This window comes from Lathamus discolor, chromosome 5 (genome assembly GCF_037157495.1).
Source record: "Lathamus discolor isolate bLatDis1 chromosome 5, bLatDis1.hap1, whole genome shotgun sequence".
Lineage (NCBI taxonomy): Eukaryota > Metazoa > Chordata > Aves > Psittaciformes > Psittacidae > Lathamus > Lathamus discolor.
In genome coordinates, this window is record NC_088888.1 from 34,752,267 (window position 1) to 34,779,190 (window position 26,924).

A 26,924-nucleotide genomic window follows, 5' to 3' on the forward strand; every position below is an offset into this window, starting at 1 on the left:
TAAAACATGAACTGGGAGTATAAAATGATGTATGTAGTCATCCACTTGACCTTCCAAAGTTTGACCAGCCAGGAAATGTTACAGCACTTAGAGTGTTTAAAAAAAAAAGAGTCTGGGCACAACAAACTTTGTTCTGTCAAATCTCATAATTTAAATGATCTCTAAAATTTCCTCTGACTGTAGTCTGAAAGTCAAATTATTTCACTTCAACATGGATGTTTCCAGAAGAAATACTGGAATGGTGTGATGACATCCAGAAAATACAAAATGTGAAACTCAACAACACAAAACTCATGGCCAAAATAAACTTGATGGGTGAATTTAACATCCTGCTGTGGCAGAGAACAGCAAACTATAAAAGCTTTGAATTCAATATGGGGAAAACTGTGATTTTAAGTATTGTGTAAACTGTACAAAGCTCCTCAATGGGGAATGCCTCTTCCACAGTCTGTACTGAAGCAGTTTGTCAAGACCAGGAGGGATTCATAACAGTTTGGCCATCAATACTGTCATCTGTGGCAATTGTTGTACCCTTACAGTACAGTTTTCCTTACAGTATAAATTATACTAGGAATAGAACAGCATTCAAAATAGTCTGGAACAGAAAGGACAAAAATGTGGCTCAAGTTTGTCTTAGTCCTAACTCCTGGAGAACTGTGAAGTGTCTGCTTGAAATGCAATGGAAAGGGTTGGCCCGTTACTAACAAAACCAACATCTTCTATCTTGAAAGACCCCCAAAGGACTTAAAGGTATGCACACACAGCAGCAGTGCCCTATTTAAAAAAATGGCAAGTAAAAGCAGACAATAGGAAATGTACTAACAGATCAGAACATTTTCCTCCCTAAGGCCTGCATAAAATCAGGAAATCTTTCCTACCATCATGGAGCCACAAAGCTTGCACCAAACGAGACAAATAATACATTATTTGGAGAATATAGCTAGACCCTGGTCAAGGACTTAGGTTTTCTGCATTACTATACAACAGACTTCAGCTCATTGCTTAATTTGACTATGTGAAACTGGCTTCTGTGATAGGGTTCCCACTAACCACAGGCAAGGGGCAGTAGGGTTCTCTTAAGGTGACTTGAAGATATGAGGTGTACCTCCACTGGCTGTTTTTTCCACTGTGCAAAAGCAAAGAGGACCTAGAGATGACAATGCAGGCAAAAGATACCAGGAAGGGCGGTCAAGAGCCCTCTGGGAAGAACTTCTGCTTCTAGTGATTCCTGGAAAGGCATCAAGCTGGCCACCAGGGCACTGACCCAACACAACACTCAATACTTGAAATTCACCCAATACAGATAATTGAAGACAACCACTGACATCCAGATAAATGCAGACAACATAAGCTAATTTGTGCGTCCACTTAGAATATGAAAGGCCCATTCCTTTTCTGACTGTGAAACTTCGTACTTGAGTAGAGACCTTCTTCTCCCCACCCTTTAAAACAAAAGTATTTTCAGTATGGGATCAGGCTATTGAGTTTCAGGAAGTTACTGTCTCCAGATGTAAGCTATCATTTTGCTGGCTGACACTAGTAACTACATGCACACCCATAACTCTCTTGCTCTGGCAAGCAAAGCAGGCCTTTGAAAACCATTTAACAATGCTGAAAGGTACTTGAAAGAGGAATGTGGTTTAAGTGAGCCAATATTACTGGTACTAAAGTAGACTGCAAGAGCGCACACAACCAGTTATCATGTTGCATCTTACAGATTCTTATGTTGCACTAGCCAGATTGTTTCTGATCAAACCTTAAAGACCTGCTAAGGAAATGAGTCCACATCATTACAAGCTTTAAAATGGAATCTGATTGGTTTGTGATCACACAGTGAAACTTTACAAGCAGGAAGTGCAAAGAGAAAGAACTGCTGGGAATCCTCAGAATTCCCCCCACCCACCCTCCCCAGCCCTTTTTCTTTTGTTGTAAACTAATCCAGCTAGGGAACTCTCTCAGAATTTATGCATCCTGATCTTGTTCACAATGCAACAATAAACTGAACTTTAAATAACTTCAATAAAATAGAGGATTTTGACAAGCCGTACAGCTTTCCTATTAAGCTACAAGGAAAACGGATGTCAAGCTACAATTAGCAGTAGGGGCCAGCAACAGCAGCACACCAACACTGAATCAAACTTGACCAGATTTATATCAATATGATTTATACCACCAATAGCCTCTTTGTTATAGATCAGTACAAAACCAGACTGAAATTCCCTGTCAAACAAACCAGTATCTTCTGTCACTGAATTATCAGCAAGTGCACATAACATCAAAAGATTTAATTGCTGAGAACAAACTTTCATGAAGAATAATTAAAACAAGTATTTAACCTGTTGAAAAGAGTAAATGCTGTCATCCACAGCAAGCAATTTCCCATCTTCTAATATAATGGCTGTGACCCATATGACTGTTAATTCATACCTTTGGCAAAGATAATTATACTGCCCTTTTTAATCTCACTGGTACCAAGGATGCAAAAACAGCTGTTAGAACAGATTACTAATACTATATGTGAATGCTGAATGCCATCTGGACCATAAATCTTAAAATAAAGCTTTCATATCTTTATTATAAAGCTAAGCACAGAACCAACCCACATATGTGATCAATGCAACGTTCTTCAGTAATGTTATTCAAGTTAGTGCAAAATAAATGCATGCGGTTTTGCAGAACAAGTGAATAAATGAGAATCTGAAACACTGATCTTTTCAACTACACTTGAGACTTACTGGTTAAGAAGACAGAGTAATGCTGGTGACAGGTTTTACAGGTAGAAGGCTTCACTGTCTAGGGATATCAATTCAGAACTTTCCTAAAGCACTGAAGTGTCAGGTGCGGGGGAGTGGTTATCAGGTAAGGCTTGTTTTTCAATGGAAATCAATATTCGCAAGACCAAGGCAAGAGCTATGAACAGTGATTTCTTTATTTTAATATGACAGGAAATACATTCACCAAAGGAGACTTTCTATTTTCCATGTCTGGCAATGAAAAGCAAAGAAAATGAAAGCACAGTGAGTCTATAACAATGTGCCTGTGCACATGGCAAACCACAGACTTGCTTTGCCATGGGAATGCTCACAACTGCTTGGTGTCTGCGATGCAAAGACGTCACGATGAGAAGTGGAAAATTCCAAGAGAAAAGAAGGCTTGCCTTCCAGGGCATTACACCCTAGAGATTACTTCTTAGTGGAAATTGTGTCTGTTCTTTCTACTATTTTTATAAACTCAGGACCCCAGTGGATCATGTGAGATATACCCCTGTGATCCTGCTGCTGCTACTCTTACCACCAGCTGATGACATTTGTGAGAGAGAGAGAGACAAGGGAGTGCGTGAGAACTGCTCCTCCTGCACCAGCTGCCTGCGCTGTGCTCCCGCTGCTGCTCCTACAGCAGCAGCTCCCCACCCTCTTAGCATTTGGGGAAAAAGATTACTTTTCCTATTTTCCAACATTAACTGAAGACTGAGAACTCAAAGTTCACAGTCCTCTAGTATCACTGAAGCAGAGGTTAGTGGCACTGTACTCAGAAGGCCTGAACTGAACTGGGTAAAGCCCACTTGAAAAGAGCAAGAGAAGGGCTACAGCATGCACATCACTAATATATCTGGTTTTCATCCTAACAATCTGAGAAATGTCTTTGCTAGCAGAGCCATCCTCATAGACATATCATGCCTTTTTCTGCTCTAGAAACACAAGGCTTTAGCTTGTCAACCACAAGTTCAGGCTGAGCTCTGTGCTCATGTGCATTCTCCCTAACTGCAGAAAGAGGCTTTGCAAGAAGGAAAACGTTTGCTCAGGAGCAGTTCGCAAATGTAGACCCAGAAACTGTATATCCTGCTGAAGAATTTTTACTTACAGGAAGAAAATATATAGATCTTGTAATCTGACCTTGAAATTCACATTTCATATACATCTAACTATAATAATAATAATAATAATAATAATAATAATAATAATAATAATATCAGGATGTAAAAATACCTTTATGTTTTAAGGCAATACTACTGGTCCTCCAAGACTGGATTCGCAAGTGATTTTTTGATAGAGGTGTAAACTTCATCCTATGCGTTTTGAAAGATGCACAACCTCCTTTTAGGAACATACTAAAAAACCCCACAACTCCTTCACCACTCTACAGTAGGGAGTCCAGAGGGTTCAAACTCTGTTAAAGGATGACTAGATTCTACCACAGTTGAAATGTGAGGGCAAGTATCTAAACATGTCAGGAGACACAGATGAAAGCCAGAACCATACTCACTGGCAAAGCTACCTCACTATCTTCATTTCTAGAAACCAAGGAGAAAGGTAAATATATGACAATAATTTTACAGTTCTTCATTTCCGCTAATTCACACATCATCTGTACCTTGATGCACTGAACACTTTCACTTTAAAACTGGTCCCCTTAGTAGGATTTTCAACAACATTCTGGGGACACACTTTATCAATGAAAAAAATTTGGATTAATAATTGTTACTTAGGTTAAAGTTGGGTTTATGCATTTTTTCCCTGTCTTGCTTTCTGCCTGCGGTTGAGCTGAATATTGAAGATATGACTACGACTAACATTTTGAAATATAAATTTTAAAATAAATAACTTTAAAATTACATAAGGCATTTTTATCCCACTCCCCCCTTCCTCAGCCCAGCCACCCTCTGTTACAAAAAGAAAAACACAACACTTAAGGACAGGGTATTTTTTGCTAATTTCTTATTAAAATTAATAAATTGAAGAACAATAATTAGAAATCAATGAAAGCTGACCCAAGCAATAATCTGAGTATTTCTCTAGTTTAACCAGTTTATTTCAGATCCATTTGAACTCAGTTTATTATCAGTATACATTACCTCCCTAAACCCACCTGTGTTTTAAATGATCAAATATTTAACCATAGGCAGTTTATGCTTGAGCAATAAAGGCAGCAGGTAGATCCTATCTCAGGAACTTGTCATTAAAACAGTAAGGCTTGGCTTTGCCTGGGAGAGGTAAGACACATTGTGTTCCAAATACAAAGAGATGAACTGTCAAATGATGACAACTTCACTAAAGTTAAATTCACTGTAACAGAAAGTATCACTAAAAAGATTCTTTCAACCAAAATACAGACTGCTTTCTTGCATTCCAAATCTTCCTGCCTTCAGCCATTAGTATAGAACCAAAGAATCATAGAATGGTTTGGACTGGAAAGGACCTCAAGATCATCTAGTTCCAATCCCTCACTCCCCACCAAATTCCCAGTGTGAGTTGTCAAAAGATGTTGTGCACTGGAGCTACATGCTCTGTTCTTCAGCAAAGATAACCTAAAGTAGTGCAATGGTGGTAAACTGAAGGAGTGCTATTCTACAGAGATAGGCTGGTGAAACAGTACATTTACTTGGCATCAATCAGCTTTAAGCACTCAGCTGCTGGGAGTGTAGTACATCACCTGCTTCCTTGACCTCGCAAATTGAGTGGGGAGAAGAGTACCAGTATTGTGAAAACACGACTAAGGTTTATTCTGATAAAAGATTACGGCTTAAATTAAGCTCTTCCTGCTTAAACAAGGTGTGCGTTAAGGAAAATGAGGACTGAAAAGAGATCCTATGAGGGCATCTGCTGCAACAGAAACTAGATAAACCAGTTTTTAAACACTTCTAAGGCTTTGCAGTAAATATTTACCAGTAAAGAACCCAACTGTTTAGTATTTATATGTTGAGGAAAGTTTATTGACTAGATTTTATCATGAGTTTGATGTAAAATGATACCTCCCTGTGGAACAACACTGTTATTTACATTAAGCCAAAACCTCCAAAGAAGTCATCCTAAAAAGAGCTTACAAATTTCTTTTACCTTTAAGCACCCTCGAAAGTAACAATACAAAAGTATTACTAACCAATCTGTAAGCAGATAAAAATCTCCTTCAGTTCTAAAAGGTCTGCTTCTCATTTCTTGTTTGGTTTTCAAAAATATCAGCCTTTATCAGAGCTCTTAACTGTATCCACAAGCATAAATGACATAAAAACCATAAAAACATCCACCCCAGCATAAATGACATTGCTGTGGTAAGTGTCACCAGTTAAAAAGTTTAGTCCCTTCAGCTTATTTGTGCACAGTTGTGTACTAGACACCACAGTAGCACCTGCACAAAAAAGGTTAAAATAACATTATCTTTCTTTCTTTAGCTACAACTGCCTGCCTCTGATCTAAATGATTACTGGGCTAATTACAGTCCATAATACATGGGATATTTACAGAACATTTGCATAGATTTTGAGCTACAGTCATCAGTCTAACATCTGACTGTAGCCCAGCCAGCAGTCATGTCCTTTTTATAAAAGTAAATGGATTCATTAGGATTTTAATTTTTACTGTCTTAAATACATGCTCGTGTTTTTGGCAACAAAACTTTGAACTTCCTTACCTTTCCTTCATATAGATAATACTGAATTTATTTGGTAGCAAAATATATTTAATTTGTTTGGGACTCTGAAAACTCTTAAGATCACATTTTCTTTTTCTTTTTTCCCCAAAACATAGTTAAATGTTCTGGAATTATGAGAAGCAGAAGTACTGGTAGCTCCATCTGCCTTGCAACTAACAAAGTTTGTCCCCGATGAAGGACAAAGTGCTAACAGACTCCTGGTATGTCTGAACCAGGAACTGATGGGCTCCTGCATGTGCTGTGTCACTGGCATCTGAAATGGTTCAGTAATTATCTGAAATTTTTTCCCATGCCTGTAGCAGTATCTCCCTCTCACATGGATGCCCTAATAACATGATGTCACATTAAAGGTTCCTCCTTTAGGCAATTTAAAGTGCCTTCCCCTTATCCCCAGCTGTCTATTTAAAACAACCGGCAGTAACTTACCTCTCTCAGAGACTCCTACATCTCTGTCAAATGTGGCTGAAATTAGCCAACATATTAAAAGTTATTAGGGGACATAAAGGAAAACTTCAAATGCTTGCAAAAGGTCACTTCCCTCTCTTATTACCAGTAACTTTCCATTGTATGACCCCAAATATCAAACTTATTCCACTCTGTCCTGGTTTTGGTTGGGATAGAGTTAATTTTCTTAGCAGTTGCTGCAGTGCTGTATTTTTGCTTTAGTTTAAGAATAATGCTGATAACACACCGATGTTTTAGTTGTTGCTAAGTATCCTAAGTCAACGACTTTTCAATTTCCCATGCTCTGCCAGTGAGGAGGGGCACAAGGAGCCAAAAGGGAGCACAGCCAGGACAGCTGACCTGAACTAGCCAAAGGGATATTCTACGACCATAGAGCATCATCCTCAGTATATAAACTGGGGCGAGTTGGCCAGGAACCACCAGTCGCTGCTCAGGTTCAGATGGGTATCGGTTTGTGGGTGGTGAGCAGTTGTATTGTGCATCACTTGTGTTTATTGGGGTTTATTCCTCTCTTTCCCCTTTTTAAATTTTTTATCATTATTATAATACTATAATAATATCTTACTTTATTTCAATTATTAAGCTGTTATCTTAACCCATGGATTTTACCTTTTCCTGATTTTCCTCCCCATCCTGCCAGGGAAGGGTAGGAGCATGGACTGAGTAAGCAGCTGCATGGTACTTTCTTGCCAGCTGGGGTTAAACTACAACACACTCCTTTACTTTCTGACACCCACTATATATATTTCTGTATTCTACTCTACACTGATTAGCTCCTTTACCAAAATCTTTAAAATGAGGGGCTTCATTTGCCACTACCTGCAAATTGACCATACTCCTGATTTAAAGTCCTTATCCACACCTTACCTCAGCCCTTTCCTTCTCCTTAATAGGACTCATCCATGGAAAAAAGTTTTGGGAGCAAAAACCCTGCCACCAACACAACCTTCCCACCAACACAACTACTCAGCAGAGCATACTTAGCTACGTTTGCTAATGCAGTGTGCCCTTTCACAGCCGCAGACTATTCTGGCAAATGGCAGCTGGTTAGGCATGCCACTGCTCAGCGTGCTGCTATCTGGTGGACTATCTTGCGGACATTTTTTATAGTGTACCATGAAACCACTGCTGTGGTATAAGACATCATTATGACTACAAAGAAATTTTGATAGATGGGAGTTCATTGCTAAAACTGTCCAAGGTTTAAATCAGCAAGCTTAAAAATGAGTTGTTTTTTTCCTCCCCAGAATCAGAGTAGCTATTCAAGATCTAATTGTCCTAATGTATGACCATGCCCTTTCTCAAGCTGTTTTGAGTATATACTTTATAATAGCCTGATCCAGTGAACCACAGCAGAATTACATTAGGCAAAATTTAACATATGTGAACATTCCAGAAACATTATGATGACTGCTATTAATGTCATGGCTGGTATATTACCATGGCTCTTCGAATAAAACTGCCATTGTGTGAAGATGGTTAGCATAGAGAAATCCAGGAGAACAAATACTGTTTGCCAGTGCAATACAGGCTTTGCTGTTTGTTGGTTTTGTTTCTTCTTCTCCTCAGGTTTCTTTGTATTGCAAAGCAGCTGCACAATAAGATTGTTGATACTACAGTTCACCTTTTGAAGTGATATGGTCCAAGGTAAACAGTTTTGGCTAAGCAGTTTTCTAGCTGTTAAGTCCACAAGTTGAGGAAGAAAAGAACCGGTCTGCTTCTATTTCACAACAATCTCAAGTTCCAAGACAAATCAAACATGAATCAATGTAGTAGTAACCCAGATGACCTATGAAAGGAACTGCCAACCTGCAACCTGTGATCAGGTAAGTTCAAGATATGAAGAACTGATTTGTAATTAAGTTGCAAGGGTACCACTTGCAGGATACCTATTTCTTTTGGAATGGAAAACTGCCATACTTTAAAGCTGCTACCTTTTGGAGTAAGAACATCAACTCTACATTACAGTTCAGATGAACATATACAGTGAAATCAGAGAATCCCTGTTTGGTGCACACAACTATTACATACAGATGGTTTTCTGAGCCATTCAAGAACTAACTACAAATAAAGGTTTTAAAGAAAATATCATTACTTACATGTAATATTCTACATTTCCTTGTATCAGCAAATTGATACAAACAGGGAAACGGAATATGTGAGAGTAACAGCCATTTTTAAAGGTGTACTTAAAATAAAGAAGAATGCTGTTTAAAAGAAAATGCATGCTCTGTAATCAGCAAAACTTTGGGGTGGCAGCACTTAAGCCAGCATTGGACTCTGCAGGCACTTTGCTGATGAAAGAAGCATTTACTGACATTCCAGCCTCAGGAACTGATCCACAGCCATTTTAAAACAAAAGGTACCCATTTTTATTTTTTTTTTGGCACAAAATGCTGTGCCAAAACAAACTTCCTGCAGAACCACTGAGCTTTTAGCCTCCTATAATTGAAAAATATTGCTTGCCATTGTTGCTAGACTGAAGCATGCCTCTGTTGTATTGAGCCTCAGTGTACAAATAGAACATACAAGAACTGCATAATTTTGCTAAAAAGTAAGTAATACTGAGCAGACTGAGGGATGGTTTTACAAAAGTGTATTGGCACAGCTCTGCTTTTATTAGATTCAGTAGCAAAGCTGTCATTGACTTTAGTAGGAATTCATGGAACTTCAGCCCTAGCATAGAATATTTTCTGCCAAGATGTATTTTTGTGTCACGTACAGAAAGTAAATAGAAAACTACTGATATATAGGAAATTATACTTAGATATTTATTAACTGCCCTGGCTAAAACCAATACACACATAACTCTGTATTTGGCAAAGAACTGAATGTCTCTTATCTCTCAGGGAATATATAGCAGCCTAGCTAAACGTAATATACCTTTCTTGTTAATGTGCTTATGCTTCCTACATGTGCCTGTGCTGGTGTGACACTAGACAATCTGATTAGATTCCTAAACTATTGACTAAATCTCCCCATAAATCATTAATTATTTTTTTTTGAGATAACACTCAACCACCTTTACACATCTAGTGTTTATCATCCCTGTGTTTTGTTTCCAACACTGGGATAGAATTGTCTTAATGGGCAATGATGTCTTGAGGTGCTAAGATATAACGCTGGTAGGGGATGTTATAACGTACATGTATCACTTTCCTCCTAACACAGCTCCATTTCTTTATAAAAAGCTTCTTTAACCATATCTCAGCTATCGTTCAGTGAATGTCAAATGAAATAATCCCAAAAAAGAGGTGAAGGGGAAGAAAATATGCATGTGACATCAATATGTGACATCAATATGAATGTTAAGAATGTATAAAAAAATCACATTTATACAGCACTTTTTGCTACAGAACTTCTATTATTGCAACTACTGGTGCATGAGTGTTACAAGTAAGAACTAACATACAAGAAAGAACTGAACAGTTTGACTAAAGTCACAGAGAAAGGAACAAATAGGAACTGGACACCATTTTGACTTTTAACCCCTGGACAATGATAACATCAGTCAAGAACACACTTGAAAAGAAAGGGAACTAATCAGTTCTTAGTTAGCCTGGCTTGTTTCTCATATCTTCTAGATGAACATTTCTACTATAGCAATTTGAAAAATTCCTGTATATCCTACAAAGCACTGTAACCATATGCCTAAAGGCTTGTTTTCTCTTCTTTCTCCATCCACCTATAAATGGCTCATTAGGTCATTTCAGAAACCATTTTTGCTTCTCTGAAGTTACACATAGCCATCTGCTTCTCCAGGGAAAGCCAAGACAGATGTGCAGCTCGCATTCCTGCTCAGGCGTGACAGGGGCATGGAGGCAGGTGCAGGCAGCCCTAAGCAGATGACAGGCAGGTGCATGCGTGCCTCCGCTTCCTGATGGCATGCACCCTTCCCCTCCCTGGCTCCAACCCCTGCAGGTCACCTGCCCTGTTGGGATACAGGTCACCCCTTAAATGCAATGGAGAGCAACCCCACCTATACCATGCAAACACCACCTCCAACCGTCATGTACTGCTTGACTCTTCTAACATACGTTATGCAAGGAATTGAAAACTACTTATCTCAGGAGTAAACATACACTTTGACCAACATAAACTTGGCAGGAAAATGTCAGCTGATACCAGAAATTATTATTATTTTCCCTCTCTATAATAAGTGATCTCTGATTTTTTCAAAGCTGTAAGTTTGCTTAATATTTTGGGAGCACTTTATTATCCTCACTATTAAATAATTATGTTTAATTTCCTGCAATATTATTAGGCATGGATTAAAAATTAACAGTAATTTTGTTATCTGAAATTCCAGTGTCTTTTACCTTAAACATCCTGAAAAATTCTTTATGCTATATAAACTGTAAAAGTATTTATAACTGAAACACTGCTGGTATTCCCTTGTTGAAACCTTTTTAATAATGAGCTACAGGGCAGTAAAAGGGGAAACTCACAAAAAAGCAGAGCAAATTTACACAACTGTTGAGGAAAAATGCAACATCATCCTCCACATAAGGAATAGAAATCCTCTCTTTTAAGGCTCTTGCTCAAACTCTTGCCCAAAATTTTCTCCATAAGCAAACTGAATCCAACTAAATTAATGTATTTTTCTCAGAAAGTAAACGAGCTGATCTAGTCATGCTGGGGTTTGTATTTGTGCCAGTGACACATAACAAAATTCACACAGTTATGTGAATTCTGATACTAGAGTTTATGTCAACTGTAAAAAATGTTCAGGGAAATACACTGTAATAATACTAATAAATATACCAAATTTGGTAAAGATGAAAATGGGAGAGAATAGGGCAGAACAGCAATTTTGTCTGGAAGTTGAATATGTAAGCCTAAAAATTACTTTTTATATGTTTATGAACCAACAGCAGCAAAGGAACAGCTGTCCATGCAACAGGACCAAGAATACTTAAATTTCTTCAGAACTTCAAAAGATGCTTATGAAAATAGCCACAAACGTAGAGATGGGACTTTCAGCAATGTTGTAAGCAGTGAGTAACCTCAGCTCCTGAGATATAATTGTATTTGCACTGATTTTTGATCCCTGACATTTCCAACACTCTGACAGTTACAATCTCACCTGTCATTTTAAAAACACCTTTCACAGATGCAGATGTTGTGGGATTACAGATCCTGACTCAATAAAGCATATGACAATGCACTTGAATTCCACTTTAGTTAATACTAATGTACATCACAGAAGCAGGTCTTAAGTATGTAAGAGTTTTATCTGTGAGATCTTTACAATATTCTTACCCGTATTTTCTGTTTTACCTAGTCCAATTAGACTTTAAGTAAACATTTATTAGGAAACAGTCACACAGGCACAATAAACACACTCCCTGGGGAAAAAAGGATTATTTTTTTTTTTTTTTACGCAATTATATTTTGAAAAATACAGACAACTCACAAAGGCTGTTTAGAGTCTGTCTTAAAAGTATCCCATCTAACGGCATTGACAAACTCATCTTGGATTGCCAAATAGGTCAGAAGATTGAAATTCTGGAATGTTCAGAATCTGGGTATTACTATGTTTTTCTGTCCACAAGGCAAGTGATAAAAAATATCAAGTTTAAAAATACTGAATAGATTTAGCAGAGTCTTTCTGAAATTTGAGGGACCCCAACCAAGATAACTACACACTGCTCTAAAACATTGTGCATTATCACATGAATATGGCTAAGTATCCCTCAGAAAAAATATTCAGAGAAAAAATCTTGTGCAATATTAGTATAATGCTACTACCAAGCTAATTTTGCTTCCATGACACTGTACAATGCAAACTAGTCGAAGATCCCATGGAACTACAACTCTTGCCAAAGCTATTTCTGCTTTTTTTCTACTCAACTAGCTTGCTGAGTATTTGTTTTATTCTTATTATTATTCCAAAAGCTAGGGGAGATTTAGGTTAGATATAAGGAAGAAGTTCTTTACTGTGAGAGTGGTGAGGTACTTGGAACAGGTTGCCCAAAGAGGCTGTGAATGTTCGATCCCTGGGAGCGTTCAAGGCTAGGTGGGATGCGGCTTTGAGCAACATGTTCTAGTTGAAGGTGTCCCTGACCATGGCTGAAGGGATGGAACTGGATGATCTTAAGGTCCTTTCCAACCCATGCTACGATTTTATGATTCTAAGTAATACTTTACATGTATTTTGTGAAAGTTCACTTGCAATCAAATTGCAAAGACTGTCTGGAGCTCACCATTTAAGAACTAAAATGACAGCTCATCTTGCATCAGTAATACTTTTCAAATAACTGAAGGCATTCGAAAACTTGAAGGAATACACTTCAGTGCTTGACTTTCTTATACCTCATATACAGCCAAACAGTTCCTTTTACAAGTGGCACAAAAGATGTAATTACTCCAAAGCAGATATTCTGGCATAACTGGATTATTTTATTTTATTTTTTTACGGCAAAGCTACAAAGAGCTTGCAAATGCCATAAATTCCAGCAGTGATATTTATGTCCAACCATGCATCTGCTGTTAACTTTGAGTTCATATTTTCTGACATACATTTCACTTTTAAAAGCATTTAATTGGACCCAAATTTCATCTACCAATTTCCAGGTATACTTCCTTTTTAACTGAATCTTTCCACCTCTTCTGAATCTTCTCCATCTTTGGCCACGACTTTCAGAAAAGATGTGACTCACAACTTTATACCTCCAATACGATTTTCTCATATATTCACATATTTAGAAAAATCTTAGAAAAAGTGTTCTGCTTATAAGTCATTGTGGTCTGTCCTGTTTGGGCAGTATTTTACATGCGTTACAGGTAAAGATGATCTACAATTGCACTTGTAAACAACCAGGGCCAGCACAGTACAAGAAACAAGACTACAAGCAGGACTGCTGGTGCCTCTGTTTCTCAACAATGGCCTCAAAGTTAGACTGATGGCTCTCTGGGCTTTTTGCCAACACCACACACCAATTTAAAACAGAGGAGGTAAACAGGCAACCTGGGGTCTAAAATTTAATTCTGACCTTATGTATAAGCTCTATGAGAGGCCTGGGCAAAGCAGAATGTTAATCTACCATATAAGGGAGGCACAGGGCAACCAGGGAGAAAAAAAAAAAAATACATTTTGGTATTTTGAAACCGTCAATCTTGAAAACTAATCAAATCTTCATGTATATACATTATGTTAGTCTCAGAAAATACTGTTTAATGTGAATTTTAGTTATATGTCCACAGCTCACTTTCTTTCAGCATCTGTTAAACTATGGATTTTTCTGGCTTTAACCCACTTTCTTCAAACCATGAACATTTATGTTTCATGAATTTGCAGGTTTATGGATCTCATTAACTATGAAATATGGATACTATATCAGAAAGTAGATTTGAAAGTGAGGATGAAGAGAACTTCACAGCCTTATCAGTGGAACAGGCTCTATCCACATTTTCTCTCATACTTCACAGTGGAAGTTTAGTTTTCTTTTGCTAAATCATATTTGCTAATGGACTCCTTTGCAGGAACAGAATAATTTTTTTGTCAAATCAATGTTCTTTACAGAACTGTCTACAAGCAGTAAACATTTTTTCCTACATTTAAAATAATAATACAGTGTTAAGCCCAAAATTGCAAATGAGCAAGCATATTCAGAAAATTTTGCAGATGCTTACTAAGTTTAACATCACTTCCATGAAAGCTCAGTTACTAAGTTCTACGGACCAAGTTTAATTTCTCAGTGGAGAATAACAAGTATGGTAAACAGGCTAGACTATTCCTCTATTTTCCTACTACAGAACGAATATATTAATCAGATATGTGTTAGTGTAATCAACTGCACTTGGATCCTTCAATTTTAAACACAAATACATAGAAAATTAAGCTGTTGAATATCTACTGGTACCATACTTACTAACTATTAATTTAACAGCATAACTCAATATTATAAAACTACCAAATAAACACAGTAATAACTAAAACCAGTTTAAGCTATTCTGGGATGGAATCATGAAAATGAGATGCTTGAATTACACTGCTCAGAAAGCTTGCTTTACTGATCATTATTTTTAGAGTATTTATATAAATTATTCTATTAGTTTAATCTCTGGCCTTTCCAAGAGAAAATTCACAGGACATTATCAACTTCATCTACACACCACATTTCAGAAGCACAGAAACAAGAAATAAACCATTTTTTACTCTTCCTGGGAAGTGAGATTAACCTCATATGAATCTTCAACTTGATCCAGGTGCTACCACAAAATTATAGGTACCATATATAAAGAAAGAGAAGTATTTTTATGACAATTAATACAACGTAACATCTTCTGTTAATATAACTCGAGAAGCCAGAGACACACAACCAACTAAGAAACAGCAACTATTCTCTGAGAGATCCAGGTCACCAAAACACAGAAACAGAGGTTAATCTGAAAGCAAAGGGGGAAAGTTCTGAAACTGTTACCCCTATTCACAACCTGGCAAAGTTACAAAATTTTCGGAACAGCTCTGAATTAGCAAAATGACTGCTGATAAGCAGTATACATGGATTAATATTACGTGTTCAGATACAACACTCATTTATAATTTCATAGAACCACAACACAAATGAATCATGCAAAGACATGTAATTCAAACAGAATAAACTTCCAAGCACTTCAAACATTTACAAAATAGTACCTGTGAGTGCACCTATAACAATTTGTTTCAACACTTCCTGCTTATTCTTGCCTTCCTTTATGCTTTTACTGAATGACTATCACAGCAGGCTTGATAAGATGATGACACACTCGATGTTAAGTGCAACACTATGCAATAATGTCTTCAACAGAAATAAATCCTACATTTTTGCTGTTTTCCATATTGCCTTCAACTCATTGCTTCTTTTTTGTTACACAGACCTAATACTTGATTAGCTGCAGGACAAACTTGTGATCAATTCTGAAAAAAATCATAGGAGACTGGACTTTGTCTGTAAGAATGCATCAAGTAACAAAATGGGAATCAGACTGGTTTTGTTATTTTGGTCCCTGCGCCCTAGAAATGAATGGATAGTAATGGGAGTTACCAACCACAATCAACAAAAATCAACAAAAAGTACAATCAACAAAAAGTACTTTTTGCCATCAACAAAAAGTACTTTTACAACTCTTAACATGGACTCTTCAAAGTAACAGAGAGCTTACTGGAAATCTGAGGAAGATTTTCAGAGTGAAAATGTGTTAAGGTTCCCACCTTTTCTCACCCTTTCCCCCTTACTTTTAAGTAAGCCTACAACTCAAACAGCCATTGGCATGTGCAGTCTGTGCTGTAGCTGCTAATAGTTTGAATACATTCGCAAGCTATGAGATTGAAAATACTGTTGTCTAATTAGATATGCAACAACAACTATTTAGATGTTTCTACTGCAATAACCAACTAGAAACCTGCTTTTCCATATATGGAATTAAGAAGATAGGAAACAAAAAAAAGAACCAGATTCCAGAGAGTATATAAAAATATTAAAAAGAACTCCTGAAAAATTGTGGAATAGTGTGATACCAAAGGTGTTTGCTACATTGGGCCACATTAAGTAACAACATTTTTTTTTTGCTTTAGTTTCTGTTATGTTTATGTTCTCTCACAAGTAGGAGTACTAAACCTTATGTGATATAGTGATTTTCATACAAACTACGTCCCAAAACACTATCCTGGAGAAAAAAAAAAGAGTAAAGCAATGTTGCATGACAGGATTCACCATTACAAATTTTCCATCAGCTGGAAGTTTGGAAGCCAAGTCAGGAAGAAATCTGAGAGGACTGCAATCACCAGACAATGTCATTTGTATTTTACTGTTTTTATCTGATTAACAAATGTAAGTATTCATATGAACTGTAACACATTAAAAGCCTATATATTTACCACAACACACAGTTCTTGTATCTAAAAAACAACTTAGTGTAGAAGAATTTATGGATGACCCAGGGAACTACAGACCAGTCAGTCTCACCTCTGTGCCTGGCAAAATCTTGGAGCAGATACTCCTGGAAGACAAGCTAAGGCACATGAAAAACAACAAGGTGCTTGGTGACAGCCAGCATGGCTTCACTAAGGGGAAATCCTGCCTGACCAATTTGGTGGCCTTCTATGATGGGGCTACAGAACTGATGGACAGGGCTAGAGCAGCTGATGTCATCTACCTGGACTTGTACAAAGCGTTCGACACTGTCCCACACAACATCCTTGTCTCTAAATTGGAGAGACATCAATTTGATAGGTGGACCACTCAGTGGATAAAGAACTGGCTGGATGGCCGCACACAAAGAGTTGTGGTCAATGGCTCAATGTCTGGCTGGAGACCAGTAACAAGTGGTGTCCCTCAGGGATCGGTGTTGGGACCAGTCTTGTTCAACATCTTTGTCAGTGACATGGACAGTGGGATTGAGTGCGCCCTCAGCAAGGTTGCTGATGACACCAAGCTGCATGGTTCAGTTGATATGCTGGAGGGAAGGGATGCCATCCAGAGGGACCTCGACATGCTTGTGAGGTGGGCTGATGCCAACCTTATGAAGTTTAACCATGCCAAGTGCAAGGTCCTACACCTGGGTCGGAACAATCCCAGGCACAACTAAAGGTGGGACAAAGATGAGATTCAGAGCAGCCCTGTGGAGAAGGACTTGGGGGTGCTGGTCGATGAGAAAATGAACATGAGCTGGCTTCAGTGTGCGCTCACAGCCCAGAAAGCCAACCGTATCCTGGGCTGCATCAAAAGAAGCGTGGCCAGCAGGTCAAAGGAGGTGATCCTGCCCCTCTACTCTGCTCTTGTGAGACCTCACCTGAAGTATTGTGTGCAGTTCTGGTGTCCTCAACATAAAAAGGACATGGAACTGTTGGAACAAGTCCAGAGGAGGGCCATGAGGGTGATCAGGGGACTGGAGCACCTCCTGTATGAAGATAGGCTGAGACAGTTGGGGCTGTTCAGCCTGGAGAAGAGAAGGCTGTGTGGAGACCTCATAGCAGCCTTCCAGCATCTGAAGGGGGGCTATAGGGTTGTTGGGGAGTGACTTTTCATTAGGGACTGTAGTGACAGGACAAGGGGTAATGGGTTAAAACTTAAACAGGGGAAGTTTAGATTGGATATAAGGAAGAAACTCTTTCCTGTTAGGGTGGTGAGGCACTGGAATAGGTTGCCCAGGGAGGTTGTGAATGCTCCATCCCTGGCAGTGTTCAAGGCCAGGTTGGACAGAGCCTTGGGTGGCATGGTTTAGTGTGAGGTGTCCCTGTCCATGGCAGGGGGGTTGGAACTAGATGATCTCAAGGTCCTTTCCAACCCTAACTATTCTATGATCCTAATTTCCCCCAAAATATTCATCGCACAGTTACCATTAATATTTTATGCTATTCAATTAATCCAGTCCATACCTGCAGACTTGCCAGTTCAGCAGCTGACTTCCCTTTGAGGCAGAGAACAAGTGCCACAAATGCGTTTAAGTCCTCCATAGAGAGGCTACTGACCTAAAGCAGATGAAAAAAATAACAAATTATCTTAAAGCTCTGAAGAGGAACTTTCTGAAAATCAACTCCTCTTGCTCAAGCAGATCAAACATAAATTAACAATCTCATGAAATGACAACCACCATGAATACATCATCTAAGAAGACACTTAAATGGAACAAAATACTCTCACAACTTGAATGAAGCACATACCCCAATACAGGTGTGAAGTGTGTACACATGGATTTCCACACAGCAAACAAAATGCCCACCCTTCATGTATTCCCTACTCTTCCTTTGGAGTTTCTTAACTACAAGAAATTTCTTCGTCTCCATAACACTAACCATAGTAAAAACCTGAGATTTAAAAAATATACAAATTTCTTTATAATCAAGACCCAGAATGAAAACCACCTCAGTGAGCCACAGACGTAACCACCCTTAGGATTTTTTTCAAAGGTTTACGTGGTTATCTGTTAGAACCTTTAAAATAATCTAAAATATTTCACTTACCCACTTTAAGCTAAATTTTAAAATATAACAAAACATATTTGGATTTATTTAAGGTTTTAGGCTGCATACTTACGCTGGAAGAAGTCAAAACTATAAGAATACTAAACCTAAAATATTAAAGGGGAAAAACATGAGGAGAAATCCTAAATTTGCATAAACAGTTCACTCCAATACTTCGATCAGAAAAAGGAGAATGGAGGCATTTACTGTTGTGAAAAAGTATTCTGAGATTATAGGGAGGCACATTATGAACTCAGGAGAAAGACAGTGCCTCTAGACCAGCTGGGCTGACTCCCTGACAGTACCAGTTCATTTCTGATCATTTGCTTCCTCTACCAAGAACACTATAAATAATACATGCGCACCAGGACCAAAGATCTGTTACAAATGTTGAGGCTATAAAGAGGTCTCTAAGTGAGATCCATAAAGCATTACAATTCTTTATCAGCTGGAACTTGAGGGAAGGTTTCTGTTGGAAAGTGCAGAAATGTGCATTGTGGGCTTACAGTAGTTAAAAGGTTGCCTAAAACTCTGCACTTACTTTATTTTTGGGGCATGTTGTGTACATTCCATTTCAATCTGTTAAGAGTTTCTATCGAGGCTATTAAAAATCAAAAAGTGACAGAAAAAATGGAGGAGATAAAAATTAACAAAAAAAGGGAACATTATGTAGATCAGTAGGAAAAGAAAAAAACAAACCAACAAGAAACCCAAAACCAAACAAGAACAAAACAAACAAGAAAGCCCCAAACAATAAGCAGACATCTAGAATCACTTTATTTAGGAAGAGTGACCCTTTCTTTCCTGCTCAAGATAAAAATTACTCAACCATTACTGAGAATTCTTTTTAAAATCATACCTTGCTGCTTGTCCCACTGTAAAATACTTTCCCTTCTACAATGCTATTAAAATTTGCGTCAAGCACATGAATGTGAGGAGTATCAGAAAAGCTTCAAGCATTCTAAATGCTTCTTGGTATTCATTAACTCCACCAGGCTGCTGAGATCTGATAATGGCCCTACTTTACCCTGTATTGTAAGCCAGATGTCACCTTTGTGTAGATGGAAACAAGAGAGGTTTACTAAACCTGTACACTGTATGCATTGCAGTAACAGAAAAAGTGACTTTCCTCTACAAAATAACCCTTAATACTTGCACAATTGTGTCCTAAGAAAAATAAGTCCAAGACTGCTTGCTAGTACAACAGCAAAGAAATGCCCCTAACAGAGCAGATAAGCCAAAAGACTTACAAATACCAAAACACTTCTTTTGAGAAATATTTTATTAAGTCACCAAGGTTGGTGGGTTATCGTAGTTCCAGTGTCAGATTTCTTCCAAAACTGCAAGAGCTTGAAAGAGAAATTTCCCCTTTCTTTGCAGGCTCCACGGTTTGGTATTCGAATGAATGAATTTCAACAACTTTAAAGACAGACCTATTATTTTGTATTTTTTTCACTATTTCTGTTCTCAATTTGGAGGATATTTGAAAAGAACCCTCATAGAAAAGATTACTCTTCAAACTGACACTTTCTTTACATTGCTAAGATTTGTTTATTTCACATTTTTTCTTGTTTGGAAAAAAACCCCAAACTTGCATCTTAAGTTTTCATTAAATACTTGCACATGAATTTTGGGAAAGCCAGATGGGTAGGTCAGTATGCTGGCTCCTGCAAAACTCAGATTAGATGATAAGTAATGACATTGTTAAGAAGTATACTTCTCTCTTACATGAGCTGAAGGAAATGATGTTAGCCTGCTTCAAGGCAACCTTCAGTTGCTCATCTTAAATCACCTTTGTGGTAAAAATCTGCCTTCCTTCTCTAATATAAATGTAAGACTAAAGGGTTAAGTAAAGACAAGAATTAGGCCACAGTTAGACAAGCACTGTTTTCTCGGCTATAAAACAAATGGAAGCAGTATGGCTAGCTTGAAACGTGGCTGCTGGCACTCTTGCTCTCACGTTTTCCTCTCAAACACCCAAGAAAACAAATGGACAACTAAGCAACACATAAAACAACTCATCAGTGAGAAACAGTTTAATCCAAATCAGTTCCCTAGTCTGGTTCACAAAGTAGATTGTATCAGTGATATTCAGAGGGCACAAGAGACTCAGGAAAACGGAACAGGTGTTGAGAAACTGGCAATGCCATGAAAAACCTCCCATGAAACTAAGCCCATTGCATGTCCTCTGCTATTGCTATTGCTAAGTCCTCTGCCATTATTCTTACTGAAAACATCAGCTGCAAAACTGTTTTCATCTTTGTTTTTAGCATTCACCATTGAAATAGTAAGATCCAAAAACCAAATCCCTAACAAGCTGCTTTTTTTAACACTTTATTAATTTTGCTGTGATCAAGGCTCAGTAAATCCACATTTCTGTAGGTGTTCTATCCCATTACTCTTCTTAATCCTACTAAAGAAACCCCTCCAAAATAATTTAGTAATCATACTGTGAAAGGTTATACAGGATATCACAATAAATAAATGAAAGAGTGAAAATAGATAAATGAAACTATGGTTTCATATCCAAATACAAAAACCATTTAAGAGTAATTTAAAAGCTAAGTATATGATATGTATCTTGCTGAATTGAAACTGCAAGCCATGAAATAATGTTTAATAAATTTTATCTTCAAAAACCTTTCCATTCATATTCTGCTATACAAAACATAGTAATTTAAAAAAAGAGCTATATAGATAATTTGTATAGTTCCCGTACATAATTCCTCAGTGAATCGTCTGAGTAAACTTGTAAAGAGGAAGAAGAAAGGAAAAGGCAGGGAGAGCTTGTCATCATGCAACATACACCAGTATAAATCTGTTAGAGGGAAGCAAAGTCTGAGAGAAAAACAAACCAAAAGACAAAATGCAGTTCAGTGTAAGGAAAAGTACAACTGAGCTTATCAGATTAGATAAAGGCATCATAATTTTCTCATTCTCAAAGAGGAAAATCTTGTGAGATCAACACTTGAAAGGTGGCAAGTATGGACAATATATTAAATACCTAAGAGAAACGTAAATAATGAAGCAATATTTTATTTCAGTTAGTGTTCCTTTATGTTACAATTAAGGTAGTCTGCAGGCTGGCAAATGCTTGGAATTATAACAGAACTGCTACCTAATGATCCCCTATTACTCAGAATTTAATGAGAAGAGCCATATCCCCAATTCTGGCTTGAAACTGAGTAGATTGGCAAGATGGTGTGAAAAAGTAGTGACAGCTGACTAAATATTTATATAGTCTGTTGGCACAGACTGCATAGTCACCTGAGGGAATGTCTTCTTTCGATGACACAAAGGAAACACAAAAAGAGAAGTTTTAATTTGCAAACAGGATCACAAACGCAGGGGAAATCCCTCAGTTTATACTCTCTCTGTTGAACTGCTCAAGGGGCTTTGTCATGGGCATGTGAAAGTTATGATTAGCTACTAAAAAACACAAGTGTTTCTTGAACAGGATGACACATGTTAAATGAAGTAATTAAAAATACTGTAATGCAGTATTATTATACTTGAACATCTATGCCTATGGTAAAGATTAAGAGAAAAATCCAGCACAGACTAGCAAGAAACAATTCATTAGTCAATCACATCTATCAGGGATGACAGCTGAAGAAAAAGCAACTGTCCCAGTTACCTGCATCATAAGATAGAGCAGCAAGCAACAGAATGCTGCAACAGGTGCTTCTAGACCTTGGAGATACTCCATCCCATCGTGAAGGTGAAAGCATGCCAAAAATGTACTATATCGCTGCTTTTCCACATCAGGTCCTTTGGCAAACCACAGTGTTTTCAAATTAGGTGTTCCACCTACAAAAGAAATCCATTATTCTATCTTGGCAGCAACAAGATAAAACATGCCTACCTCATTACAATCTGAAAGGAAACAACTGATCTGCTCTTGGCACTTGCAACAACAGAATTGAAAATGAAATGTATTTGACAAAACTTGGCATTTGTGGAGGAAAAAAAAAAAAAAAGAGGCCTGTAATTTAAACAAGTTGTATTGAATACGGGCATGTTTAAGCAGAGTGGGCTGAATTCAACTGTTACCAAAGATGCAGACGACTTTGAGACAGCAGGCAAAAAGTCTGCCTGCAAGTGTGTCCTTTCCCTTGGGGTTTCGCAGCATTAAATAAGGTTAGGTTCATCATAAAACAGTGATTCAGCAAAAAACGACCATATGTTTCTTCTCTCTCTTTCTCTCTCAGGGGTCCTTGAAGGATCCTCACACTGCTTCCCTAATAATCACCTGTTTTAATGAACAACCGGTCACCTATGGCATTTGCTGGCAAACACATCCTACACAAAACACTGTGCTTGTACAGCTCCTCTGCAGTAGGTTCCAGTTTGGGAACAGAAGACAAGGCTCTCTGGTATTTTGCACTCCCTAGGCTACTGAATAAAACACTGTTGCAAACACACACAGAAGAACTGCCATCAATTATGTACAACATATCTTCCAGACTTTCTATAGTATCATTCACAGTGGTCTCTAAATCCTTAATATTTATCCCATGTTGCCATCCCCAACTTGTGAACTAAAATTTGCTCCCCATTTAAATTACATTTAATCCATTATGAAAATAAACACTAATGCACGTGAAATAACAGAACAGCTAACTATTTATGCCTAAGAATCCCAATTAAAGACAGAATCCTCCCATAAAATACTGCTGCTTCTGTAGTTAAATAAAATGAGGTGTGAATTTTAAATGTGGGCTAATTAAGCTACATTTGGTAACACCTTTTCCTTTTTTGTGTGACAGGCAGCAGCTGTAGCCCAGTTAGGAACACTTGGTGATAATAAATGGTTAAAGTGACAAGGTGCTGAAATCTACATAGACAATGTTTATTTAGCCAAGAAAGCCCATTAACCAAATGGTACTAATTCTTTGGAGAGGGGGAAACTAGAAGATAGGATTTTCTTTTTTCATCCCCGTGATGGATGTTTCCTTTACTATTTTTAAGTCTAACTCTCCCATCAAAAGTTTTAACCATGTAAAAAAACACCATCATACCACTGTAAGAGATTCAGACCTTCTTTTATAGGGAGATGCATATATTATGAAAAAAATCTAAGTTGCTTGATTTTAGTTAGAAATACAAGTTAGTGATAACATAAATATTGGCAGTGAGTGGTCCAGTACAGACAGCACAGTAAGACTCATATTACTGGTTTTGATACTGGTAATTGTTGCTTTAATAAAAGAAAAGCAGAGACTGATTTCAAAGAAGAAAAGCAAACATAACATGCATAAAAGCAGAGCAAAGCCAACTTTTCCTACCAAGGCTAAGCAACTTTAATGTGTGAAACAATTTTTATATACATAAACTCATAGAGTTGTGATGATTTCCGCTTTCTAGAAGCTTCCCAATCAGCTGCATATGAAAAGATATGCCAAGAACCAGTTAAAGGAAAGTACTTTTTCCATCTGTACAGCTGTTTCTTTTAAATGACTTGCATCCAGGGGTATACCTAATAATAGATTTCTTTCTTTTTTCAGAATAAAACTATGAACCACATCAATAATCAACACTACATATCTATGTAGAGAGAGCTCAACCAAAAATTCAAGACATCTCTTCTATAAACAGTTTCTTACTCTTTCAGAACCAACATCTACTTGCGCCTGGGAAAAAGAGGTACTGTTGAATTATGAGTTATTTACTCTGGGAAAGAAGACTTAACACAATCTCCTCTTGGAACATACCAACCAAAAGTGCTTTTCTGAAAGGATTTCTTCTACAAGTAATTAAATTTCATGTAATAACTAAGATCAATCCATTATATTAACCCTTAAATGAAAGATATGTAAAACAAAGAAACAATTACGCTGTTAAATGACTCTTCCATCATGTGTTGAAGTCAACAAGAGACCTAAGATTCCTGTACAGTAGTCCTCCAAAACTGTTCTCTGCTTTAGTTCCCTCATTATATACTTTACAGCAATTAGAAAATTGCTGAGAGAAATTCACTAAATTAACCTAAAAAAAAAAAAAAACCCCAAACTAAGCACCAAAAGGGAAACAGAATTAAACATACTAGATATTTATAATTGATACACCTTTACTGTAAAGATCAGTCATGAGAAAATTATCATTCCTACTGGGGTTGTAGAAACCACACGTTCCTATGAATTACAGAGAGAACCTCAAACACTGCATATGCTTATGGTCATTCTCAACATGCATAAAACTGTGAAAACTGTATTCAGTACTATGTAAACTGTAGTCCTTGGGAACTCCAAGAAGAGCAGCGTCACAAAAACCTCTATTGGAAATCAAGAGATATTACTTGCCTAAACACAAAAATAGATAACTAGCAAGTTAAAAGAAAAAACATTTTTTTCCCCATTTTCCTTTTTACTCACACATTTAGAGACACTGTCATATAGAAAGCACCATGATAACATGAGCACTTCAAGGGAATACATAAATATTTCATTTGTTTGAGCCTCAATTACTGATTTACAAATATGCGACGCATGCAAAAGTTGCAGAATGCAGTAATACTAGGATATTATTGAACTCAAGGCTTATACAAAAGGGATCCTCACATATATACCAACTTATGTCATCATTACGTACATAGATATAAAAGTATCATATCAACTATTTATGTGTAGTTAAAATAATGACTATTGAAATTCCATTTTATAACACCAGGAACAGAACTTTTACACTTCATTGCTTTACAAACTCATGTAAATACTGAGCAATAAAAATAAGTTTATAAAAATGTACTTGCTAGAAACACTGAACCTTAACTTGTTAACAATTGTGGCTAGTTTTAAAGATGCCATAAACTCAAATGCCAATTAAATCTGACCTTTGAAGAAGTATTTCAGAAACTGCATTTTGAACATAAGCATATTCATGACATATTCCTGTAAGACGCAATGATTAGAATAGTGAATATACATCCAAAGTCCTGCTATGAAGCTACAATATCCTACACATTTTCAGAAATAAAATGAAAACCAGAATCCACAAAATTCCAGTAAATACTTTACTTTAAAACTTTTTCTGTTCCATATAAACTGCAGATGTAACAAATAGATCTGCTATGTTCACAACATACGGATGTTGAACAGTATTTTCTTGGCTCACAGGCCTTCTAATAAATTTCAATTCTCAGAGACGTTTTTATCATTTAAGTGCTGCTCTGTCGATGTGTGGGAAGCATAACGATCACATTCATTCAACTGAAAAGAAACATTCTGGAAGAGAAGAACAGATAGAAGGCAAGCAAGCACAGATGCCAATTCAGAAGACTGTCTCTCCAGAAAAAAAAATATATATAATACACACTGTATTTTAAATATATTTTATTATCTTACAGCCTTTAGGATTCAATATTTCATTTTTAAGAAAAGCTAACATTGAATCTATTGCCCACAAGCTTTTCAGATGGAAGAGAGTTCTGCTGGTTTACACACACACAAACAAAAAAAAAAAAACAGTGGAAACTCTACTTTTTGGGTTTTTTTTTACATCAATGCAAAATATAAGATAGTTATGGTTATGTGCACTGCAGTCTGAAGTTCAGATCAAATATTCTTTCTTCAGACTTTCAAATCTAAATCAAATTGAACAGTCAGGATTTCCCATGTATTCTCAGCACATTTGTGAAGTAGCTGCAATGATGAGGTTATATTTTCCCCAAAAGATAAAGCAGGGCCTTCCCAGATTAACTGCACCTGTGACTTTTTAAATAGTTTCTGGTAAGGTTTTTCCTCTTTTTGAGTAACCTGATCTTGATTGACAGCTCTGAACTCTAACTTCCTATAACAACTTCTTTAAATTTAGCTCTTAATATGATCCCTGTCTGAAAAATCTGATGCGCTGTTGAGAACCTTATTTGGTGAACTAGAAAGTCCTGCTGTGGAAAATAAAAGATGCATGAGTGAATGTAAGGCATACTAATATGGACTGTAAAAATATTAGAAAAATATTTGTGCACTGGAGGAATGACAACAGAGCACTAAAAATAAACACTACAAGTCCTCCTCCCCTTTTTTAATAGTCTGCTTGAACAGCCTTTCATTACAAAGTAAAGATTATGGCTGAGAAGATGCTGTTT

General features: G+C 37.2%; 1 protein-coding gene across 10 annotated transcripts in view; it reads right to left on the reverse strand.

The window, feature by feature from the left end:
* The window catches only part of FAM120B (family with sequence similarity 120 member B), a 55,029-nt gene that overhangs the window by 12,598 nt on the left and 15,507 nt on the right, over positions 1-26,924 (reverse strand). For 8 of the 10 annotated variants that reach the window (XM_065680357.1, XM_065680354.1, XM_065680356.1 and 5 more), the window contains exons 5-6: positions 22,476-22,649; positions 18,254-18,346 (exon numbers count right to left, since the gene is read on the reverse strand). In XM_065680357.1, the coding sequence (XP_065536429.1) occupies positions 18,254-18,346; positions 22,476-22,649 (267 nt within the window). The remainder of the gene's footprint in view (positions 1-18,253; positions 18,347-22,475; positions 22,650-26,924) is intronic. The other 2 variants (XM_065680355.1, XM_065680352.1) reach the window with 1 other exon arrangement.